The 21,767-nt window shown below is 37.6% G+C and overlaps 1 protein-coding gene across 6 annotated transcripts in view; it reads right to left on the reverse strand.

Annotated features, from left to right (window-relative positions):
• Positions 5,033-21,767, reverse strand: part of RASGRF2 (Ras protein specific guanine nucleotide releasing factor 2) — a 129,201-nt gene continuing 112,466 nt past the window's right edge. For all 6 annotated transcript variants that reach the window (XM_021380890.1, XM_021380887.1, XM_021380886.1 and 3 more), the window contains 8 exons: positions 16,845-16,905; positions 16,091-16,194; positions 15,359-15,443; positions 14,557-14,754; positions 13,042-13,121; positions 11,250-11,367; positions 10,459-10,527; positions 5,033-9,769 (listed from right to left, as the gene is read on the reverse strand). In XM_021380890.1, coding sequence (XP_021236565.1) covers positions 9,677-9,769; positions 10,459-10,527; positions 11,250-11,367; positions 13,042-13,121; positions 14,557-14,754; positions 15,359-15,443; positions 16,091-16,194; positions 16,845-16,905 — 808 coding nt within the window. In that variant the 3' untranslated portion in view covers positions 5,033-9,676. The remainder of the gene's footprint in view (positions 9,770-10,458; positions 10,528-11,249; positions 11,368-13,041; positions 13,122-14,556; positions 14,755-15,358; positions 15,444-16,090; positions 16,195-16,844; positions 16,906-21,767) is intronic.

Here is a 21,767-nt window from a genome sequence, read left to right on the forward strand (position 1 = left end):
TTTGGCTCTTTGTATGGCAGAAGTGTCCAGAAATGTGAAATTTGAAGGCGTTGGTGGAAGAGAAGCACTAAGCCTCTGACTTGGAGTTACTGCTAAGTGGTGAAGTACTGGAAGAAATAAGCACATGAAAGAAGGAACAGACAATGTCACTGGCCTAGTTATTTTCTTATCGGAGCTGAGCATTTTTCAAGGCTGGCAGAGAAACATAGGGGCCAATACTGAGCAGCTTTTAAAAAAGTCCAACACTTTAAAATATTTTTTCCATTGTATGCTTAATATTTCTTGAATTATGCACAGCCATTTCCTAAACACAAATCTCAGATTTTTGAAGCTTCATAAAATGTAGACCAAAATCGTATCCCAAAAATGTCATAACTTGTTTAGGTAAATGAGAACCATGCATACTCACTGTAATCATAACCAAACCAGCCACCCCAGAGCACTGCATCTGGACTGCCCAGCATGCGGAGCACCCCTTCTTTACCACACCTGCTTTCTATCAAACCAGTACAGTGTTTCTGGTATTGATAGAAAAAAACCAAAAACCCAATGAAGGATCTCCTGTGGTAACACAAGCATAGAAATACGAGCATAACAGATCTGCACCAGTGCAGGAACTGGCAAAGAAAACAGAAAGGCAGTTTTCCTCCCACACTCAGCAAGAGCGCCTTGGTGATTGCATCACTTCTGCTCTGGCAGTAAGCCCCATCTGTGTGCAGCACAAAGCTCTGTGTACTGATGCCTCTGTGCTGGCTGCGACTGCTCTGCCAGCAATGCAGACTGAAGCTTAGACCTCATTTTAAATGTTTGACTCAAGACAGCCTTTTCTCACAGAGCCCTTGAACTCACAAAGATCTCTCCTTCAAAGTACCTGACACCGTGAATGTAAGTGCCTTTGTGACACACTCAGATGTCTAAGCCATTTGTTAGAGCCTGGCAGGACAGAAGATGCAAACAAAACTCAGGCTGCTAACAAACACCACAAGCAGCTGGCAGAGTTAGCAGGTTCCCTTACAGTTTCTGGAGTGCATCACTCAGTATTTGAGAAACAGCTTGGTCCCTTGACCTGTTTTTTGAGGAACTCAGCTACAGAAACAGCTGGAATACTAAGAACCATCCATAAATGATGACCTGTTTTAATCTCTATCTAGCCTCAATGTTTATGTGAAACCTCCCAGTTAAGATGCTGTGTTGGTTTCTTTGCTTGTGGTGGTGAGGTAGCAGTAGGTGAGTGTTCATTCTATTGCTATTCATATTAATGCCATCTGTCCCTGCGCAGGGAGTTCAGCTGGAATTCAGCTGCAATTTGTACCCAATTTTTTTTTTTTTTGTGGAAGCTGTTGGACAGAGAATCTACCCATACAGATGACAAATAAGGTCATTTTGTTTTATGGGAAGGCATTCCTGATTAGCACATTTCTTTCCAAGAAAATTTCTATAAAGTCAAATTTCCATATATTTGGGAAATTACTCTATAAAGTCAAATTTCCATATATTTGGGAAATTACTTATAAGCACTCAAAACAACCATGACTGAAATTGTAAGTCTAATTGTTGTTGCTTATTACAGGTACTGAGTAAGGAACTATAGGATGCTAAGTTTGTGGTGCAGAGCTTGCAAGGACACTTATCATTAGCTCTCCTGCTGCTGGAGTCAGAGCACTGGTATCACACAGCTGCAAAGAGCCACTCCTCACACCATCATCAAAAGCTAACAGCTAACAACTTGCCCCAGTGCAATGAAAATCACTGGTTTTCAGCTTCAGCAGGCCTTTAACTCTCCAGATTCCTGAGGTAGTCATATGACAACACAATGAAGCACACCATCTTTGGAAGAAATATTCCTGTACACCAAATGGTCTTATTTAGATTGTGAAAGTTTATTGTCCACCTGCAAATTGCATATGCAATTTACTGAGATCTCAGACAAGAAAAACATTCTGTTTTAAGGTGGCAAAAAAACACTTATATCCCATTGAAGTTGATGGAACTCAAGCAAGTACTTGGTGCTAAGCATGGGCAAAAATTTTCCATTGACCAGGTGCTCAAGTAGGCACAGAGCAGTCCTCCTACAGCTGTGGCTGCTCAGCTTACTTTTAACTGCTAATACATGTTTGCTAAATAAAAAGTTGAGCTGGATCCAGCCAACCAGTTAAAAATAACCCTAGTTATTTTAAGTTATTAAAGTTGCTCTCGACAGGACATCCACCACATTCTATACGAAAGGTTCTCTATAATTAGCAAAGTGTTTTCTGGTCTAAGAGAGGAGAAAGGACGTTTCTAGAAATGAGCCTGACCCTATGGGAAAGTAGGAATATCCACAATCCTTACAAGAGAATCATGTGGCCTTCATGGCTGTCTAAAAATTGATCGTGCTATTTTTTGCCACAGACTGCACTGCAGAGTTCTACAATGCACGTGTTTGGACCAGAGCAGGAAGACTGAAGGTAGAAATAGTCTAGTGCAGATTCATGTGTGAAAGGGGCAGTAATTTAATTTCAGACAATTTCAGCCCTTTGAAAATTGCTCTTCCGCAATATTTTTGTGAAGATTTTGTTTCACTTAAGATAAAAAAAAATTGTATTACAGTGAAATGTTTTTTACAATTTTTATTTTTTCCCTCTCTCTCAAGAGAACAGGTTGAGAACAAACGTACCCGCTTTGCAAGAGGGAAGTGTGACATTCTCTCCTCCCCATCTCAGAGAATGATACTTACTCTCTTTCTCCTGTCACTCTTGCATGGCTAGCTGGTGGTGCTGATGGAAGCCGTTTCTTTCATTTCAAAACACACCCTAACTAAGGATTTAAGTCTGTAGTATTCAAAGGGAGATTCTTATTCTTCTCATAAAACAATACTGCAAACTGCTGGACTTACTTTAAAATGATTAATTATGTCAATCTCCAATAGTGAAATGGTAAAATTAATCAAGTCTGAGATTGTGAGGGAATTCTAAAAAGAAGTGCAGCCAACATACTCAAATATGGTAAAGTCTGGACACCTTCCATCTTTCCACCATACTGATTCAATACTTTTTGTTATGGGAATTCCAGCAGGCACGGAGAGGGAAGAAAAGTGTCCTCTTTTCAGATGCATGTCCAATTAGAAATGAAATTTTAACAACAAACTAACAAGAATAAATAAAATATTTAGGCTTAAAACAGCATAAAAAGCACTGTTAGGACTTTGTGGCTTCTTTTCGTCTGGAACAGTTAGTAGTTTTTATTTACATGAAACATACTGAGGATCCAGAAAGGTAAATCCAAACTGGTTCCCAATCTGTATAAATGAGTAGCTTCCAGGAAGAGCAGCGGGAGAATATATCTCTAGTAACAGCATCACTGCCTTGTTTCCAGTATGCAGCCATGTGCACACTTTGCGTGCGACTACAGCGGGCTAGTGCCTGCTTCAAAGAAGCTTACACAGAGGAGGAGTTGCTACCAATAGGAAAACAAATTTAAAATAGCTTCTGCTAGAACACTTAGCAAGGCAAGTATGCAGGCTTGGCGCAGGCAGTCAGAAACTGGAACAAACACCAGGGATTGTTTCAGTGCTCTTTGAAACCTGAAATTTCAAGCTCTTCTCAAATTTTCCTTCTTCTAGGCCATACAAATATCGGACCAGAATATTCAAACTTAGCTTCCAAGGCATAGCTCAGTCTTCGTGATTCTTATTCATTACCTTTGCTCAATCAAGATCAAGCTCAGTTTTTTCTTTACACAGTTGATGATTTCAGATGGCATCTGAGAGCTTCCCTCTCTTTCTTCATGCACAAGATTAAGAAGACAGTACGCTGCTGGATTTCCTGACCACTACAGGGAGTCTACTACTTTTGAGAGTATTTCGTGGTTGCTTTCCTGCAACATATTAAAAAGTGGAAAACTGCAATCTCATTGCTAAGTACTTCTTAAACAGTCTGTGATTATGGCAGTAAGAGAAAAATATAAAACCAGCCAACTCATCAGTGTAAGCTTAATGAAACAGTTAGAACTGAAGGGAAAACAACCTGAAAGGAAAATAATCTTGCAAAAGCCAGGACATTTTAAAAGACCTGCTTGGCGGGTTGATTTTTCTTCTTGAATGAAAACATCTGACATCTTCAAGAGTAAGCTGCTCTCTCAGGTCAGTTTCAGTTCTCATGTGATACACTGAAAATATGAAAAGATTGCAGAAAATGTGGTTGCAGGGTTACAGCACACTGAATGGATTCCGATTTTAATACATCACTCTGTGCCCTGTTAATGTATTTATATTATGTTATTTCTTGAAACAGATTTAATAGGCATCTTTCCATCCAATTTAATTCAAAAAGGAAAGCAAACCTACTTACAAACCTAAAACGTTTTCTGTCAACTTGTGTTGAATATGTGGCTATACGACCTTTAAATCCAGAGCAGTACAGGAGCCAAGGAAAGGTTTGGGATGTTTAGTCAAAAGGTCAACAACAAAGCAACAAGAGAAGGATGTTAGGGACAGTGCTAATTTCTATTTAGATAACTAATTGCTTCTTGTTTCAAAAAACATTCTACTGACTTGGGAAGTCATCAAACACTTTCTGAAATGCTGTTTAAACTCCAGCTCCTTGTAATTACCTACAGGAGTACAAAGAGAACAGAGGTGTAGAAGCAGAGAGGCTTTCCTCAGCTGAAGGAGAATGAGTTGTGCAGCTGGTTCTGTTTAATCTGCTCCATGTCTAATTTAGTTACTTTGCCATTACACATCACAATGGATCAGCATGCCTTTGTCTGTATGAAATTGGTTTCATTCTTTGCTCCAAGTTAAAATCAGCTTTTATCCCCATCATGCCCAAAGCAGTTGTAGTGCAGCATAAACAAGCAAAGAATAAAATGGAGAAAGTCAAATTCCAAGTCAAACACCCAGAATTTTCTCTGATCTTGTCCTTATTGATGGCTTGTCCCTTCCCATCTCATGTTTTTTTAAAAGACTCAGAATTTGTATGTGGTGGATTTAAGATCCCACTGTTTCATCACCAGAGGTTAAAAACAAACAGAAACCAGTAAGAACTCTTGAAACTCAGGAAAAAAATAATGTTTAATCAGCACACAGGCACAACACCTTGCCTGAAATGCCTTACTAACAATACAAAGCAATAACCTCAGGTAAAAGGTAAGTTACAATACATGCAAAAACATCTGGATGTGCACCAAGCAGTGTTAGATATAGGTACATCTGTTAAATAAACATACATCTATTCACCTAAAGAACAGAACTTCAGTGACAATTGCAAAAGTAAGGGTACAACAAAACCACCATAGGTGAGCAGCATATTGGACATAAAGCAAACTACACAGAGACATTTGACCTTTGGAGGCAAAAGCTGTTAACAGGCAAATAGCTGAGAGCCAGATCCCCAAAAACTTACTTATGAAAAGCTCTCAGTGAAGCCTAACGTATTGTCAGAATGAGGTCTGAAGGATTTTGCCTTTAATGAAAATCAATTATGACTACGTAAAAATGTCTCTATCAGTGAGAATTTTAAATTATATATCTAAATTTAATGTTGTTGCTAAGAGTGAAAGGAAGAAAGACTGAAACTCCATACAAATAAAACAATGTTTTAAAAATCCCTTAAAATAAATAATGGTAATTAAGGAAAATTTAGGATAATGAGCATGTCCTGAAAACAAAATCAACGTGACTAAATTTAATAAATACTTTTAAATAAAAAGTTCCTTTTTACCCTACAGAACAACCATCAGCAGCAAGAGCTACGAAAGCAGAAAGAGGGCAGAGATATCTTTCTGGCTTTTAGACAGTTATCAGTCCTGGCTGGACCTCTCGCTACTAAGCGGCATGTTTGTGTGTTACAGGACTAGCGGGAAGAAAGGGACAGAACACACTCACTGCAACTGTAAATTCAGCAGATTCACTTTGCTTCCACACGATGACTAATTATGGCCTCCATCCACTATCTGGTGTGGAGTGCCATGAACAACACTGCTGAGCTGAGTGGGCAAGGGGAGGGAGCAGGGAGGGTGTGAAGGCTGGGGTGAAGGCATCTCTAACCCCGTATCAGTGTGAGACACGTGCCTGGTGCCACGTACAGGGGCAGAGCCCATGCTGCGGCCCAGGTTCTCAGCTGACTGCAGGCTGACTCTGGGACACTACTTGTGCAGCAAAAATACTGCAGAACTCCCCTGGACTTTGCTGGCAGATGAACCCACTGCAGAACCAGTGGTTGAAATCGGGTATCCCCTTTGCAGCTAGCCAGACCATACATCCTGAGGCATTTTTATCCAGAGTGCGCTGAAGGGAGCAACACCCCTGCAATGCAAGAACTGCTGTTGCCTCTCACTGGTGCAGCAGTACCGAGGAGCTAAGAAAGGCAAGTAGAGAGGTGCTTCATACCTTCTCTTTCTTACAAATCCTAAATCCAACAGGCTTTTTCAGCTCCAGTTCCAAAAGAGTAAGTCCACTCTGCTTCCACGGCATAAAAGCTACAAAGGACAAGATCCTACAAGACAGCAAGGTCCAAATGCCAAAGTCCTCACTTGGAAACATCCTCCCTGAAACACCACTGGCAAACAGGGGGTGTTTGATGAATGGGATTTGCATCTCAATACACTACATTATACGGCTGTGGTGGAGCAGCAGAGAGAAACTGGTAGCAAAGAGCTCCACAACCCCTGTGCAGTACAGGGAGATAGATCACTGCACTACTGGTTACGCAGGTAAGCGTATGTGAGGCAAAGCCTCACCTAAAGCAGGCTGGCGCTGCCTACTAACTACAGCCATAGCGTAAGCACTGCAGCAGTACCGCAGCAGAGGCACTCAGGCTACTTAAACTTGAACTACACAACCTGAGTGTGGGGCAAAACACATCACACTACACTTACTGCACAGGACTTCTTCACAACAGCTCTTTTCAGCTCAGATTTAGGATTGCAAACACTGGCTAGGACTATGGATGTCAAAATATACGCTCAGTTCTTTGAGCAGCCACCTCCTCTACTTTAAGGAACATGTTGAATCCACATCCAAAACCATTATTAAATCGTTTATCATCAAATCAAACACTGCCGTGACCATAACCTTCTTTTTTCTTGTTTTGAACACAGAATAAGTATCTGGTTACTCAAATGATGCTAATCTGAATCCTGCCACTGACCCAAGTGGTAAATTTTGGCATGTAAGTAGTAAATGCCTTTCTAGAGGGGCTGAACAACCACACTGTATACTGACTTAAAGATGCAGATGCTTAGCACCTTTGAAATAAAACATCTTTAAGCCTTCATCTTCCTAGCCTATGTCAATTTATAATACTGTAGCACTAGCACAGCACCACCCATATATTAGCAAGCATTAAAATATATTCAGAGTTCTTAAACTCCCAAGAACCAATACACGTACAAAAACTACAAAACAACAAACTATAAACAAAATACGACGAAGAACAATACCCTGTAACCCTAGAAACATCAAGGAAATTTGGTATAGTGGGATACAGGAAGATAAAGCAGCAGTTCATAGCACACAACAGAGATGCCAACTCACACTGACAGTTGTTACATATTTTACGTGTTAACAGAGAAACAATAAAACCAAATTAAGAAATCATATTTTGGACCACTTTTCCCTCATTGCTTTTTGACTTTGAAGTCTTTAACAAAAATAACAGATAGTATCTGTTTTTGTCCAGAAGATACGCAAGAAGCTGGTTTTGTGGTCCAAACAAACCATGCTTTTCATTTTGCCATGCACTGGGATGCAACCAGCTTTTTGTCAGTCAATAATGAAAAGAACAAGCACATTTTGGTAAGAAGAGCTTCTGTAAGTAATACTTTCCACGTTCATTTCTACAGCAGTCATTAGAAGTACTTTAGATGCTTCTGAAATTTCCTTTTTTGTTGCTATCTGCTTTTGTAATTAATGAACTTCCCAGTATTTGTGGTGTTTACACATGCAGTTATTTACAAAGAGATGGTCCTTGTGATGAAGAACCTTTACTAAATCTACAGTTGCTAAGATACATTTATAAATGCTTGCATTTACACTCAGGTAGAATGAATGAATTTACTGTGCAGTTCTTGGCTGGACTAACAATATAATTGAAGTGCAAATAAAGACAAAGCACACAAGCCAGGCATATCCATTTTTCATTGTAAGCATTCAGAAGCATCATGACTGCAGTGAGAACTGTCAGATCATATAGACCTAGGTCACAATCTCAGGGAGATAAACATTTATCTCCCTGAGAGGACTTAAGGGAGGTATTCAGTGATATAGCCCTATTTCCTCAACTGGCTGAATATCCTTGGAAAAGTAAGGACACTTTTCCAGCCAAGTTATTCAACAGTGCAAACATCTGCACTTTGTATTTTGATATACTTTACAGCATGCATTTGAGCTCACTTGCCATGCAGCTACAACAGGCCACTTACGATCAGTAAATTTTAGGAAGTACCAACTAGCTGTAGAAATGAAATTTGTCCACCTGGTACATATCACAAAAGCATAGGCTTTAAGAACAGTTACCATTAGTTACATTTTCTTGAAACATGTGCCCCTACACAAATGATAATCACTAGTTTAAATAAAAATGTACAGTATGTGTTTGATCAATTCCAAGTTTGCCACTGATGTGAATGATTTTGGAGCTGAGTCAGCACTGAATCACTGAACAAAAACCAGACATTTTACAAGCAAAACAGTCATTCCAACTTCTTGTGGTCACTGCTGATCACTCCTCATTGCCAGACCATATAGATACTTCTCTCCACAGTGTGTCCAGAAAGTGCTCTGTTGCCTGACTTGCCACAGAAACTGCAGAAGGTGCAGAAAAAATAAAGTGCCTTTTCAGGATTGCAGGACTGCATTGCGACATGACTAACCATTCCATTCACTGCAGGTCCAGATCTCTCGAGTCTCAGGTATAGCTCCTAACCTTGTACTTCCCAGAAGCTTGCAAGGCTGGCAACTGTGTACAACCATTCATCTAGTTCATTTACTTTCTGTGCTGAAAATACTCTCATAGAATTTTAATGAAAAAATATTTACAATTTATTTATATGTAAAATCAGTCACCTTAGAGAAGGCTGATAAGACATTTAAAGAAGGTAACATTCGATAAAGGATATCATTACACAAACATTTAGAACAACTGCGGATATGGAGAGAGATACTAGATGATACCTTAGTGTCACTCCAGGCTAGGAGATGACTGTTAAGATCCTGTTTTTCAATTAATTTAAAGTCACATGAGGACACCAGTACCATTACTGCCTCAGTGACTGCATTGTCAACCATCAACACAGATGACATCAGAGCCATCTCATTTTGCTCATTTACCTTCACATAATTGGGTATATTACCACCACTTAAATCATTCCCTTTAATATGTCACACTAAGATGGCTAGAATGAGTACCTTTCACAGGAAAGCCTCTTATTTTCCATTAAATGCACAGGTCTTACTGCAAAACATTATATTTGCAAAATAGCAATCATTTAATGCAGATATGAAAGCATCTTTGTCTTCCATTTCCAACAGGAAATTGTCGTTGCCTGAGAGGGAAATGCTGTGAGGTTCAGTATCCCTTACTGGAAAAGAAAGCTTGCATTCTTCTCAATATTTCCCTTGCTGTCTTTAGGAGTAGGCATGCATAATTTTGTTCATTATATTAAAGCTTTCTGTAGACTCTGAGGCAAAGCTGGATCTTCAGGCAGGGAGTCTGGGTTCAAGCTTTAGGGAAAGCTCATACAAAGTATCTTCATCTATGATGAGTGTCTTGTCAAGTAAGTAGTGAGTGACCTGAAATGCAGAAAACACAGCTGAACAGACCATTTCTCTGCTTTTTTTTTTCCCTTTTCCTCTTGAATCCTTTTCAGTGCCTGAGTTCCTCTGATGTTTTCTCAGAGAAACACAACAGCTCATTGCAGTGGCATAAACCTGTACCACCAGTGCTCTAGAATCAAGAACATGTGTCTCAGGACTAAATCCTTAGCTAGGTAACCAAGGCTCATGTTGATTTTCTGGAGTCTGAGACATAAAAAGTCCTTTCTTAGAAGACACAGGCTGACTTTGGACAACCTCTCATAGGTCCCATAAATGACAAGCGGAAAAGAACTTCAGCATGCACACAGCACCAGTGGATGCTTATGCCATCTCTTATCCTCTAATCCCAGTGTTCTTGGATTCTGTGGGGAATTAGGCTCTAACTGGGCAGGAAGATCACATTTCTCTTTGAACCCATTCAAATGTACTCCAAAACTATGTTGGCTGAAATCCCAAGAGAGTTCTCAGAGGATGATGAAAAACTTTCCTGTACAAACAGTGCTAAGGAAACAAGATATTACAAACCCACAGTACTTGCCCATATTTGTCTGTCCTCTCCTGTTTGTGGCAGCAGAAAACATTCATTTCAGCTTTTAGCAACGGTGGTGTCTTACAGCCAACTGCTACCACTGCTTTAGTTTCACTGGTAGGTAACAGTGCCTTACCTTCTGCTGATGTTCTATGCGGTAGGAGGTCTGCTGGAATTGGCGTATTTCCCTGATAATGTGTGAGATCTGGCAAAATAATACATATACGTAGTGAGTACAACTTCATTTTGACTTCAGTTAGGCACATCATGCAATATTTCCTTTGCCAACTTTTGCAACTATTTGGGGAGATCATCTCCTAATGGCTTCCAAGGATTTCACTCCCATAAGTTAACCATTTATTGTAAAGTCAGTCTCAAGTGATCCACCTTCTCTCTCCTCTTTGTATACTGATAACCTCCTTTATCTATGACTAGAGTTACTGCTGAAGAGTGTAGTCATTACATGAACATTAAGTTGAGATTAACAGAGAAGTTTCCATGCGTCTCTCCAAGGAGTTTTATAAAACAACAGCCGGAGAGAATCAACTTTGAAATGCTTTTTAAAATAGATCCTAGCAAACTTGGAAAAAAGATTGTGAGCACTATCTTTTGACGAATCATTACAGTCTTCTCATTTAATTAAGTTGCTTCTCTTGCTGCTCCTTCACAGGCATAAGGCAGCTGCTATTTCTGTCAGTGACTTTTCAGTGAACAAACTGGAGACAAATTCACACCATACAAATCCCCAGTTTACCAGAAGGTGGTGATAGAAGACTGGGACAATTGCTTTCAAATAGCTATCCATCATGCACGATGCCAATACACTTGTAAGTCTTAGCAGTTACATTCAGAGCAGATGTAATTAAATCAATAATTAGCTCATAACTAAACATCTGTTAGGAAAGCATGTAAGCAAACGAAAATTACCATTCTCATTTTGGAAAAATTAACAAGGCCTTCCTCAGTGAAGTTTGGTGTTCCTTCTTCAATAAATGCTAGATCCGTCAAGTACATTCCAAGGTATGGAACAGCAGGTGGGTTACAACTGTAAAATAAGAAATCAGTATATTTGCATATAAATAAATTCACAAATGATTACTTTTATAACTCATGCAAACTCTTTATTACTTGAAGAACTTTTATACAGTGGATCACATTTGTTTGTAAAACTGACTTCACTTGAGTTTATGTGCTCCATGTGTGACAAATTGAATGGACTGCGTCAAATATCTAATTTAAATTAAAGCCAGGTAGCCTTTAGCTAAAGTATGATGGAGCAGGAAGAAGGGCTGGTGTACTCTGGAATCAGAAACACCTTCAAGAATATTACAGTCCCAGCTGACAGGAGATACAGAAACAGATTCTACAAACAAGCTTAAAGTGCACAAGGATGTGCTTCTGAGTGGCTGGTGTTCTTCTGCATCAGTCTTAAGCTTTCTAGGTACACGTGCATGTGCACGCATGCATGTGTGGAGACATACATACACATATGTGTAAGTGTAAATACATAGCATTTTTTCAGCTTTTTTAAGCCTGGTCAACAGTGAATATACGAAAGCAAAAGACAGAGAGATAGGAAGGATGATCTGGAAAACTAGGAAGAGCAGCTCTAGAAAATTGGGAGTAGCTTTTCTTGGTGGTGGCAGAAAGAACGGGATAGTGACTGCTACTTCCCTAGTGCAGTAATCACTACTCCACACTTGCTGATTCTTATCTCAGCAGAAATAGCAGCAAACCCAGTTTTCTGAAGCTCTGGCATGAGAAAAAAGGGCCATGGCTGTACTGTTAAAGGCAAACTGCTGTCTTTGCCTAGCTAAGCACTTCATGATGAGTATTTTTTATATTGTAAGGATGACTGCCATGCACAGGCAGGCATTATATTGACTGACAGGTGTATAGCTTTACAGGAGCTATATCTATGTATATATTTTTAACATTTGCAATTATTCTAATAGTTCAATTCTTTGCTTGTCTCAAGACCATTTAAAGTAGTTCTAATACTCAATTCTGCAAAGCCTACTTTTAAATACAGAACTTATAAAATATGGGTTTTATACGTATGCAGTCGGAATCAAGATACACACAAACTGTAGAACTCTTGCCAAAGTATATTTTGGATACCAAAATTGCATGTGGCACAGGTAACAAATCAATTAAAGAAAAAAAATTCAAGGACTACTGTACAAACATACAGGCTGTTTTCCAGAGTGGCAGGCTACAAGGGTTGGAAGGGTATAGGAAATACCAATGTTCTGTGCATTGTGTTCCCCTGAGCATCAGCTACAAGGCACTTACAGAGATAAGATAAAGGGGTGAAGGGATCTTTGATCTGACTAAAGCTTATTAATCAGCCCTAAACTTATCTGGAGCAAGAAAATTTTCAGTGTTGTTTGTGAATAAGAATCTTTATGAGCCTGGTTTTACAGTTACTAAGAAAGTTTATCAGTATAAGTAAAAATCTGCACAGAATAACAGTTACATTTTTTTCAGTAATTCTCTGCAGACATCTTATTTACCGATGTAGAATGCTAGAATGTATGATATTGAGCAAAAAAGAAAAAATCCAAATAGAATAAAATAAGAATTTAAAGGGTTTTTAGGTAAAAGTGTTACCCATCACTAGATTAATTATCTAAACTTAATCAAAGCCACTTTATCTATAACATATACTATCCACTATTTGTAACAAAACATAATTGTGCTGTGTAAGTAAGCATACTTTTTGAGTGTTTCTCTAAGATTTTTAAATCTTCCTTCAGATGACACAGTCTTCTGAAGCTTGTCCATGAGAGCTTTTGCCTAGGAGGAGAACACATTATGAACATCATTGCTATTGCACATAGAAGTCTGGAATCAGATTTTTTTAAAAATACGTAGTTCACTTAGCATTTTCATATTTTCAGAAGTAACAATACAGGTATTACAAATCTAGCTTCACTGTAGTTCCTAATGCTTTTCTGCAAAATGAGATAAGGCAGCCTTGAAGATTTTCCTTTGACTGATACACAAAATACATATCCATTCTGATATTATTAGCCTGCAAATTCAGAAAAAAAACCCATATTCATTAAATTAATGATTAGCACTTTGATTTACTGTGTATACAAGAATATTAGAGGCTTGATTTTGTGTATTGCTGAGGCTCCACAGCTGGGTTCACCGGAACTTAGGGGCAGTAAAGGATGTACTGTCTTGCAGCCTGCAGCAAACTGGTTTTGCCTCAAGTTTCTGATAAAAGCTGAATGTATATTTGAGAAGTTATTACTGCCTTACAAGACTGATTTTTCAGTGGACATCATCAGAGCTTGGTTACTCCACAAGTGAAAATACATTTTGTTTTCATTATTTATTCACGGTACAGATGAGAAAACAGAGAATCCTGAGGAATTTGTCACATTTGAAATTGAAATTACAGTTAATAAGAAGCTGTAGGCAGAAACAGCCACCTTCTTCAGGCTGATGAAAAACTCTGATAATGTTTCTAATAAGCACTGGAGAATTGTGCAACAATATTAATTTGTTGGGCTTTATGTTTGTTTGTTTTACATTTACATTTACAAATCCTAAACATACTTTATTTTTTTTCAGGTAAAGTCATACCCAAGAGTTTGTATTGAAAGATTTTTATCATATTTTTAACCAAAAGAAAGTAGCCCCAGATAAGATACATCTGAGAATAAGCTGACTGTAGAATGCAGCACAGTCAGAAAATGGATTTTGTTATTTGGGCTGCTTGACTGCTTTGCAATAGCTGCAGAAACATACTGAGGAGGAAATGCACTAATAAAAGCCCACATTCCTGCATGTCAATTAGAGAGGTATTTCAATTGGTTGGAAATAACTCTTTATCCAAATACTGCCTAACTTACAAGTGATTGGTTCTGTCCTACTCACCTCAGCGCTCTGTTACAGCAACCATAATATTTTTTTTAATAGCAGAAAGCTGAGATTTACATTGTTCGGTAAATTTCTTCCAAACCATTTAAAGCAGATTTGCAAAATCCATTGAAATCAGTTTGTTCTCACAGATACTTAATGACACCAAAAAGAGGATACACCAAATACAAAACACCTTGACATGACATACCAGCTCAACTTGATGTTTCAAGCAAAAAAAGTCGAGAGTATTGTCAAAGTAGAAATATTTATGGGAGGAATCCTACAACACATTGCTCTCTGAACAACATACTGATGAGTGAACTAGAAATTGTAAGAGTAATAACATCTTTCTTACCTGTTTGGATACTTTACCCCAAGTTTTCTTCAGTCTGTAGATTGCACTTCTGTTCAAGGCTGATGTGATTTCTAACACACCATTATAATTGTGCATACATCGACAAATATCAGCTACTGCTACCCACTTTTCAATTGAGTTAGCCCGGGAGCTGACATCAGCATAATTCATTATTTGGGAGGCAACAAGGTTACTCATCTGACCAAACAAAGAGGACATTTAAATAGAATCAGTATAGAAACAATTATTTAACAAGCAAGGTAGAAAATATGACTGATGCACAACAGAAATTACAGCTCTTAATAAAATCAGAGAAAGCATATTGAGAACACTGTTACAGGACAGTGGATGTGAATTATCACATGAAAGAAGGGTAAGAAATGCAATGCAGTGTATCTTCAAGACAACAGCAGTAACATTGATTGGAATGTCTTCCAGGAAAGTTCAAGGAAAATGGTAAAGAACAAATACATGGAGATTCAAAGGGCATTCATTAAATAGAATTGGTTTTATGTTTTCACTATGAAAAAAATTATTTTGTTCTGTAAGCGATAAAATAGTCTAGGGTAGTTTAAAATGTTTTAGTCTATTTAATAATTACTGAAATGCAGAGAAGAAATTAATGAAAAGGAGAATCTTTGTATGCGTTGATTTTAAAAGTTAATCAGAAAAAAGACTATAGCATTCAGTCACTTCCAGATAAGAAATTATAAAATGCTGTAAAAATGATATTTTTGTTCCAGAGGTCACAGACAGTGTCAAAAGAGTTCCCAGAAGGCAATCCATATTTGTGAGTACTTACATCATTAAAATGTTGACTAGTTTTCATAATATAGGGTGTTCTCTCATTTTTATCCGGTTTCATCCAGCCCTGCCCAAGAAACTCTCTAGATAATGAGTGGAGAGAAAAAACAAAAACAAAAATTTAGTTAATGAACACATCACGAAGTCTTTGTCTGTAACTGTAGCCTGAATGTATTTCAAGTATACCCCATATTTTTAGAAGCTAACTACACAGCTCTACACTAATTCCAGCACTTCCTTATTACATTATTAATGTTAACAAATAAAGCTGTAAGTATTATAAAGATTTATGCTGATTTTAATGCCATCCTCCCATTTTCCCACATAAGTTTTCAGCATTATGACCCTATTTGAAGTTGGTCTTATCAATTTACATGACTAAATGAATTGTAAACTGCTGTATGAGGAAAGTTTATCTGACATTCCCTCCCCAAAGACTGAGCACTTCCATACTATATTCACCTTTCACTAGCCCAAAGCCTGTAAGGCGTTGATGTAATCACAGATACTTTCATAGCCACAGACTGAAAAAATCAGTCTTTCCAAAAATGATCAAACTATAGGGGACTATACCCTAATCATAAGCAATAACAGAAACAGCCAAAAGATTTCATTCTGTTATATATGCAAATCTCTTTGCCAGGATGTCAATAGCATGAATTAGTGTAGTGCCCAGAATCAGTTAATAACTCATCCATGCACTCACTTCAGTCAGCTGCAGAACACTTACTCATAGGGTATGCTTCTGAAAACTATGTGGTCTAAAAGAGTTATTTGCTCTGCAAGCTCCATGGCTGACAAAGTCTCAAAGCACTCTGGTTTCGGACATTCTGACTGCAAAAACAAGAAAAACATGCAAAGATCTCCCTTTGTATCAAAGAGCATTTCAAAGCACATTGTATTAAAATCTCCATATGCATTTTCAATATAGAATTGTAATTAACTTTTTTGAGAAATAAGAATTAATTAAAAATTGTTAACAATGTGAGGATGAACATCAGGCTGGAAACCCACATGAAAACAGGCACATACCAAATTACAAGTATGTAGGTAGGTTAACTAAAGTCTATGCATTCTGTGCCACTTTCCATGGAACCATTCATTGCTCACACACTTAGTTGTATTAATACTTAGGAGATGATGGCAACTATAAAGTTTGGAGGACAGTTCTCATCAGTAAAAGACAACTAAGGTTCTGACAGCTGGTGAGATGATAGATATTCATCACTTCAGATATATCCATACTTTTTTTTTTTTTTTTTTTGCATCATTTCATTAACACCAAATCCTAAAGTTCTGACCTAACCATCTTTGATATGAGCACCAAATTCTAACTCTCTTGAAATTGAAATGTACATCCATGGTATGAAAGAATAGTACTTCTGTCCTGAGTTGTAAAGGTGATGAAGTGATAATAAATTAGTGACTAAAATGTGCAACATCTCTATAGGCATATTTGCATGTACATTTCCAGATGTACTTACCATCTGAATGATATCCTCTATTTTTAAATGGGTATCATCTTGATCATCCTGAGAAAGTGCCCTAAAAAATTAAGCAGCATACATCATACATAATTACCTATCATTATGAGAAATCTTCTCAGAAACAGGCCAGCATGTTCACCTAATACAAATTCTTAGATTGCAATTGAAGATGTAAATTAAAAAAAAAATAATATTTTAACTAAAAGCTAATTTACTGATTTCAATAAAGTGTACAAAATGGTATATCAGCATTACGGTAAAATGCCAGTTATGGAAGGGAACTGCATCTCAAGCCTCTTCTCTGATCTTCAAATGTCATACTAAATGATATTTTGGAGAAATGTTTGAGAAATAAACATTTCAGGAGAAGAAAAGACAGTACAATAGGCATGCATGAAAGAGTGATTTACTGGGAAGTGTTGTTTTCCGGCACTAGACTATCCTCTTTTCTGATCTACACGAAGAGCTCTGAGCATGAAAAACAGACAACAAACAGCAGATTTTACTTGTAGCAAGTGCATGCTGTGCTTTCAGTAACAGAAGTGCTAAACCATGTTTTCAATTCTCCTGTAGAACCTATGACTATTATCCTGTAATGCTATTTCAGAATAATGAGTCAAAAATGAACCCAGCGGAAGAAACAAGAATTTACCTAAGTCCATCCTCTTTAAAGTATTAACTTAGTAAATCATTCTAAGATCTTATTTCGTCCTTTTATGTATGCTATTTAGCTTGCAAACAATGTCTCAGTGCTGAGCTTAACGAGTCTTTAGTCTTGGGATGATCCTGTTTGAAAGGATTTCAGGGATTTCATGTTATAATGTGATATTCTTTCCAAAAAGACAGGTAACATCTCAACTTACAAGATTACTGTATATAAAGCACAAGTAATGTGTCATTCTACTCTATTGGCATTGCTTAAATTTCAGCTGGAGTACTATGACCAGTCCTGAATATCGCAGCAGGACAAAGACAACACGGAATGAGTCCACATCAAAAAGTCTGATAAAGCATTTGGGAAGTATAGACTCAAATAAACCTTGAATAGGCTGGATTTATATAATGTAGGAAAGAATATTTAGAGAGAAAGAAAAACATGCTACTGTGTAAAAGATTGGCTATAAAGACACCAATGATAGGGCAAAAATTTGCAGACTGATTCAGATTAAGGAAGATATAGTTTAAACATTATGTTCAAATTTCCACCTATAGCTGGAAATCACTGAGCTAAGTTTTCTGCAGAAGTCACAGAATATTTATCAATTCCATTTTCATGGGAAGTTTAGATAACTGTTTTCAAAGGTCGAGTTTCACTGATTGTTCCATAAAACATAGCAAGTGGAGAAGATATTTTCTCATGGTTCCTCCAATTCCTTCTTTCTGTGCTCTTTAGAGATACGCTTTCTATGTGCCACTTGGGAAAGGATTGAAAGAAAAGGATTATACTGCCTTTATTATACTGTCTTTAGCAGTGAGTATAAAATGTACTCGTACACTTCGTACTATGTGGTGGGGAGGAAGCATTAATGCTTAGTACACTAGGTGATTCTGTTCAGAGTTGCTGTTGTTTCCTTTTGGTTTGCCAAACTGGAGGACTAGGTTAGTAGATATATAGAAAAAGAATCTAAGAATTCTCCTTGCCTTCATTTCAGCCTATCAAATCCAGACAAAATGCTCATTTCTTCATAACAGTTGGACGTGTTTACGTCTAATGGGCAAGCCATGCAGAGTCTTGAATGTCAGCTTCTTCAGGAAAACACAGTTTCTTCACAAAACAGCTCTTTGCAGCTTCAGTAACTACAAACAGACTGTGTTTTCTCAGCAGCTTGTTTTGTGTTGCATCTCATGACTGACTAACTCTAGAAAGATAATGTTCATCATGCAGCAAGATTATGTGTATCCCTAGCATTAAAAAAAAAGAGGGCTTGCTATCCTGTCCCAAGTATTCTCAGTAATCTTGTAAACTCATAATCTGAGTTCTTTATATTTAACTTTATATAGGTTGGAGTTCTTACCATTGATACAGAAAAGACTGTATTTGCTTAACAGAAATTAAGAGACATGAGATTCTCAAAAGGCTCGAAAAACTTAACTTTTCCCCTTCTATACTTTCTGATGTTTCTTTTACGACATGCATAGTATTTATATAGACTTTTAATCCTTTGCTCTACAGAGATGGTTTGAACTTTTAACACAATGTATTCATGAAAAAAATTATTTTATCCATAAATGTTCTATATTTAAACCATCAAAGGACGTCACTTCTCTTTAGATTGCATAAAATGACTTCTTAATATCATCAGTAGTAGCTTCCATTTCAGTCTGCACTGTTGCTGGCCTTTGGACAATTAATTTCAATAGAGGTCTAGGAGCATATGCTGAGCTCCTCAGTTCTGCTTGGGCAGTTGCCATTAAAAACCTCCTGGGAAGCAGGTAAACAGCTCAGGTTCATGTGAAAATAGATACAAAAGAAAGCAAAGCTAAGGAAACATTTTGCTTGACTATTAAACAATATCTCTCTCAGCAGGACTGAAGGGAGTGACACCTCTGTGGTTATTCTTACACATGAAGAAAGTAAAATTCTTATAAATGAATAAAGTAGATATGTAGGAAATAACTTTCTAATTTCTAAACTTAGTTGCTAGGATTAAAATTCTTTCATTTAAACTATTCTTCATGCTTGACCACTCCAAATAATTTTCAACAATAATTTTCAACTCTAAAATCTGTTCCAAAATACCTGTCTTTTGTTTTACTGCAGATAAAATATTTTTCAAAATATTTTAAAAGCTGGAGTAAGTTATACAGCCTCAAATGTATTGTCTGGTGAGATCATACAGGGTAGAATATTGGTCATAAATCAAATATTGGCCTCCACATATTCCTTGATTCCATTTACATTCACATTGGGGAAGATGAAGTAGAAAGTGTTTCTTGAACCTCTTTTTCCTCACACAGGACTATTCGCCAACTAAATTATCTACTGCAGTACTTTACATCTTCCTGGTTCATCGTCACTGAAATGCCATCTAGATTTCAGGGGTTACTAAGAAAGGCTGGTTAAATCTCAAGCAAACCATACTTCAGTAGGTTTGCCTAGCTTTCTAAAATAATATTGAATAAAAAGAAGCTCTTTTATTCCACAAAGAAACCCTGTCAGTCAATTTACCAAATTTCCCTTCATGAAAGAAATACCAGCTGTTCACTCTGATGACTCAAGAAGGCATGAACCAGTGCAGCATTTCTCATAAACAATTTCCTTGCCATTCAGTTTCTGTGCTGTATCTTTCCTAGAGCCTAGCGTAATGTTTCTGGAATACAAACCATTTCTACCCCCTCCTCTAATATCTGCTAACAAAAATCATTAAAAGGAACTGATTTTCCAATAAATGTATACATGCATATACACATGTAAACTCACAGGCTGCATCAGTTTCTAAAACAAGAAATCTATATCCAATATCCTTCAAGGAGACAGCCCATGGCAGAGTGCAGACTCTAAAAGTCTTTCAAAAAATGATCAGACTATGGGGGAATTGTAAACAATAACAGAAACAGCCAAAGAATTTCATTCTCTTATGTACGCAAACTTGTTTCCCTGATGCCTGTTAGCATGAATTAGTGTGGTGCCCAGAACTGTCACATAATTACGCATCCATGCTCTCAGTTCAGTCAGCTGCAGAACACTTACTCATAGGGTATGCTTCTGAAAACCATGTGGTCTAAAAGAGTCACTTGCTCTGCAAGCTCCATGGCTGACAAAGTCTCAAAGCACTCTGGTTTCAGACATTCTGACTCCTTCAAAGAGATAGTCCAAGCATGATCTCATATGCAGACTCTCAAAGTGTTTGAACAATATGTTTACAATAAGAAATGCTTTTCCTCACTCTGAATTTTTCTGCTTCCTAAATTGAGAGTAAACTATAAAAAGGGAAATCAAAAGCTACAGTGGAGGGGTGGAATGAAAGTCAAGAATTCTGATACACATATTTTGATATGTCTCAGTCTTTTAGATCTAAAAGCAGGCAGTAAGCACCCCTTCAGAACAATTAGAAAGCCTATTTCATGAAACACACACAACAATTGGGTGATTTACAATCTTCATGGAGGGCATGTTAACTGGCTCACCCCTACTTGCTGTTTTCATCCTGGCCAAGTGAAGACATTTGAATGAAAGTTTCATCGAAACTTTCTCATAAATCTGTGCTTTCACATATAAAATAAGTCTTCAAACTGATTTGTAGTAACAGTAAAAATCTCTTCTAGGTGGGTAATTTATAGTCCCCCTTTAAGTAATATCAGCTGGGAGCCCTCCACCTCAAAGAAAACAAGTAACAGTTTTCCACTGAGGGTTATGTGGTGGTGATGCACTGAGCAGCATCTCTCCAAAACAAGGGTATTTGAGCTCAAGAGGAGCACAATACTTTGAAACATCTCACAGCACGAATGATTCTGGATGCCTGTCTATAGGACATCTATGGTGGAATTCATATCCTCCTTAAGTCAGACATGTACTTGGTTCACATAATTATGTTATCAGATAAGATGCAGACGTGGATATTATCTCTTCTGCTTCTGTTGGTTTCTCATTCTTCATGAAATCAGTTCCAAAATCAAGCAAGGGCCTTTTCAACTGGCCAGACCAGTCAAATCCCTGACTGAATCCATTACTCAGGTTTTTATTTTGGATTATTAAAAAGTTATGATTTTAAATAACAGGAGTTGGCTTGACCTGTGAATCCACTAACAAGCTGAGAAACTGGTGAATCAGAGGGGGACCTGTCTAGCTGGTTACTGTTCCCGAGGTCATGCTTCCAGAGGCAGCCAGAAGCCTATGTTCACAGTCTCCACGGGACAACAGGTCAACTGAATAGGACTAGCAATATTATTACTTTTTAATGCTTACAAGTACTCATATTT

The sequence above is a fragment of the Numida meleagris genome, chromosome Z (genome assembly GCF_002078875.1).
Source record: "Numida meleagris isolate 19003 breed g44 Domestic line chromosome Z, NumMel1.0, whole genome shotgun sequence".
In the NCBI taxonomy this organism is placed as follows: Eukaryota; Metazoa; Chordata; class Aves; order Galliformes; family Numididae; genus Numida; species Numida meleagris.